Source organism: Mandrillus leucophaeus, unplaced genomic scaffold (assembly GCF_000951045.1).
Source record: "Mandrillus leucophaeus isolate KB7577 unplaced genomic scaffold, Mleu.le_1.0 Scaffold180, whole genome shotgun sequence".
Taxonomy (NCBI): Eukaryota; Metazoa; Chordata; class Mammalia; order Primates; family Cercopithecidae; genus Mandrillus; species Mandrillus leucophaeus.
The window spans coordinates 1,872,788-1,875,007 of NW_012101810.1; the positions used below are offsets into that span (position 1 = coordinate 1,872,788).

The following is a 2,220-nucleotide window of genomic DNA, read 5'->3' on the forward strand; positions in this document are numbered from 1 at the left end:
AAAAAAAAAAACACAACAAAAACCAAACAAAAACACCTCTCATTGTTTACAGAAAGTTCACTAATGAAACTTTATAACAGGCTCTTTAATGAGTTATCTCAGTGTTTCCATAATCTTGTCATTAAAAGAGAATTGATGGCACCCAGGATATTGCCTGAGGAGGGTCTATGCAACAGTGTTGCAATAGTTGTTTGCAAGAGGGACTGTAACTTCTATGTCTTGATGTACTTTGTATCTGTTGACTTTCTTCTTTTGTTACAGGGAATGAAGGAGACAACTTCTATGTCATTGATCAAGGGGAAGTGGATGTGAGTATCACTCTCTTTGGAAAATAGTGCGTCTTTGCGTGTCCTGTGTGAAGACTTGCCCCTCTGTGCAGCACCAGGCTCCCAACAAACACTGCACTGAGTGCCGTATTTCTAGGGTTTTAATCCAGAAATGTAATTGCTGTGTCTTAGAAGAGAATATGGGAATATCAGAAGTGCAGAGGGAAATGAGGGTGATGCTGGTAGGTGGTGGCAGCGGCCACAGGTCTTCCAGGGCCGCTGTCTTCTGCTTACCCCCGGGCTGGGACTGCTGGGTGCTGGCCAGGGTGGTTCTGTTTGACCCAGCACCATCTCCAGATCTGAGGCCGGTGAATACACCAGGCTCACCCACCACGTGGGATGTTAATATCTCAAAGTGGGTGGGAGAGTGGTGTGCTTACAGACCCCATAGGACCGACGACGTCATGGTCAAACAGCGGCGGCCTTTTCCACCTGTGTTTGGCTCCCCACTCAGAACGTCCAAGCCGTGAGTCGGGTCTTACTGTGTCATCTTCCCACGCTTGTCTCAAGAGCAGAGGGACCCATCCTTTTATGAGATGCTCCCACTGTTTTGGAAGGAGAAGCGTCCCCTCCTCTGGAGACCCTGTCTCGTGCCCCATGGCCAGGCCGGGATGCCGGCATCACCCCTGGCTTAACAGCCCGGTCTTGCCCAGAGCCTCTGGCTCCCATCTCGTTCGCTGTCTGGTTTAGAGCCCGGGTGCTCTGGTGTGAAGCTTTGAGGTCCCCTCATCCCCCGCTGGGCTCCCCCCCCCATGGCAGCCTGACCTTGCCAGTGCAGAGCGGATGGCGCAGCCTCTGGGAAAGCACCCCTAGGAGTTGGTTTCCCTTTGAATCAGGCCCGAGCCCCTGACGTAGTCACCGGGAAGGACCTCAGTGACACCATCCTCCCTCGGTTCCTGGAATCTGCCTGCACTGGCAGCCCCAGGGCCTTGGTGTGTGCCCCCCGCCCTGCCAGGAACCCCGTTAGCTCCTGCTTCTCCTTCTGCTGTCTGCTAAATATCAGTTCCCAGTGGGCGTCAGCAGATATGTCCCACGCCTCCCTCGAAGGACCCTCTGCTGCTCGTGGTGATGACCTCTCTTGAGACCGTCTCTTTACGGCCTTTCTGCACACGGCCCGGATGCCCCCACAGTGCAGGGTGCTTTGAGGGTCTGTGACACCCGAGATGGTCACTGCTTCCCAGGCTGGCTGAGTCATCTCTGGGTCTGGGATGCCTGGCTGCCCTTCTCCTTGCCCACCTGCCCTGGGAGGCGGCCTCCGTGCTCTGCTGTGCAGGCAATGCCATCCCCCGCTGCCCAGCACGAGCTATTTTGGGGTTTGTCCTCCGGTGGCTGTGCCTCTGTCCAGGCCACGCTATTCCGGGGAGGGCATTTTCTCATTTGTTTCCGTGGCAGCCGCAGTCTGTCCCCCATTGCGCCGTGTTTCTGGGAACCTGAGCAGGCCCGCTCTGTTCCGGAGCTGATAGCACAGGAAATGACTCAGGGGTCCCACCTCCCCACGAGGGACATGCGCCTCAGGCCCGGCCCGCACAGGCGGGGAAAGAGCCGGTTTCTCTTCTCCCTGATGTGCTCTGTCCTGAGCCGGAACCCATGGGCTGGGCCCCTAGACCGGGCCTGTGGGGCAGACCTTTGTGTCAGGGAGTGGGGTGCTCCTATCTCCCCCAAAGACGGAAACTGAGGCAGGTGCCAAAGGTCCCGGGGACTGCCTGGCCTCAGAGGAAGTGTGGAGGGGGAAGGCTGGAGGGCGGCACTGGCGGGTCAACCCTGGACTCGGCTGCCAGGCCACAGAGTCATCTCCTGCTGGCTTTGCTTTGAGTTTAAAAAAAGCCCAGCCCAGGAAATAGAGAAGACAGAGGAGGATGCGGCCAGCATCCCAGCCGGGCATCGTCCTGGGGCC

The 2,220-nt window shown here is 56.8% G+C and overlaps 1 protein-coding gene and 1 long non-coding RNA gene across 5 annotated transcripts in view; one reads left to right on the top strand and one right to left on the bottom strand.

The window, feature by feature from the left end:
* The window catches only part of PRKAR1B (protein kinase, cAMP-dependent, regulatory, type I, beta), a 202,925-nt gene that overhangs the window by 131,701 nt on the left and 69,004 nt on the right, over positions 1-2,220 (top strand). For all 4 annotated transcript variants that reach the window (XM_011977573.1, XM_011977571.1, XM_011977572.1 and 1 more), the window contains one exon: positions 262-308. In XM_011977573.1, the coding sequence (XP_011832963.1) occupies positions 262-308 (47 nt within the window). The remainder of the gene's footprint in view (positions 1-261; positions 309-2,220) is intronic.
* LOC105537870 overlaps positions 1-2,220 on the bottom strand; it is a 6,760-nt gene that overhangs the window by 1,967 nt on the left and 2,573 nt on the right. The window lies entirely within an intron of this gene.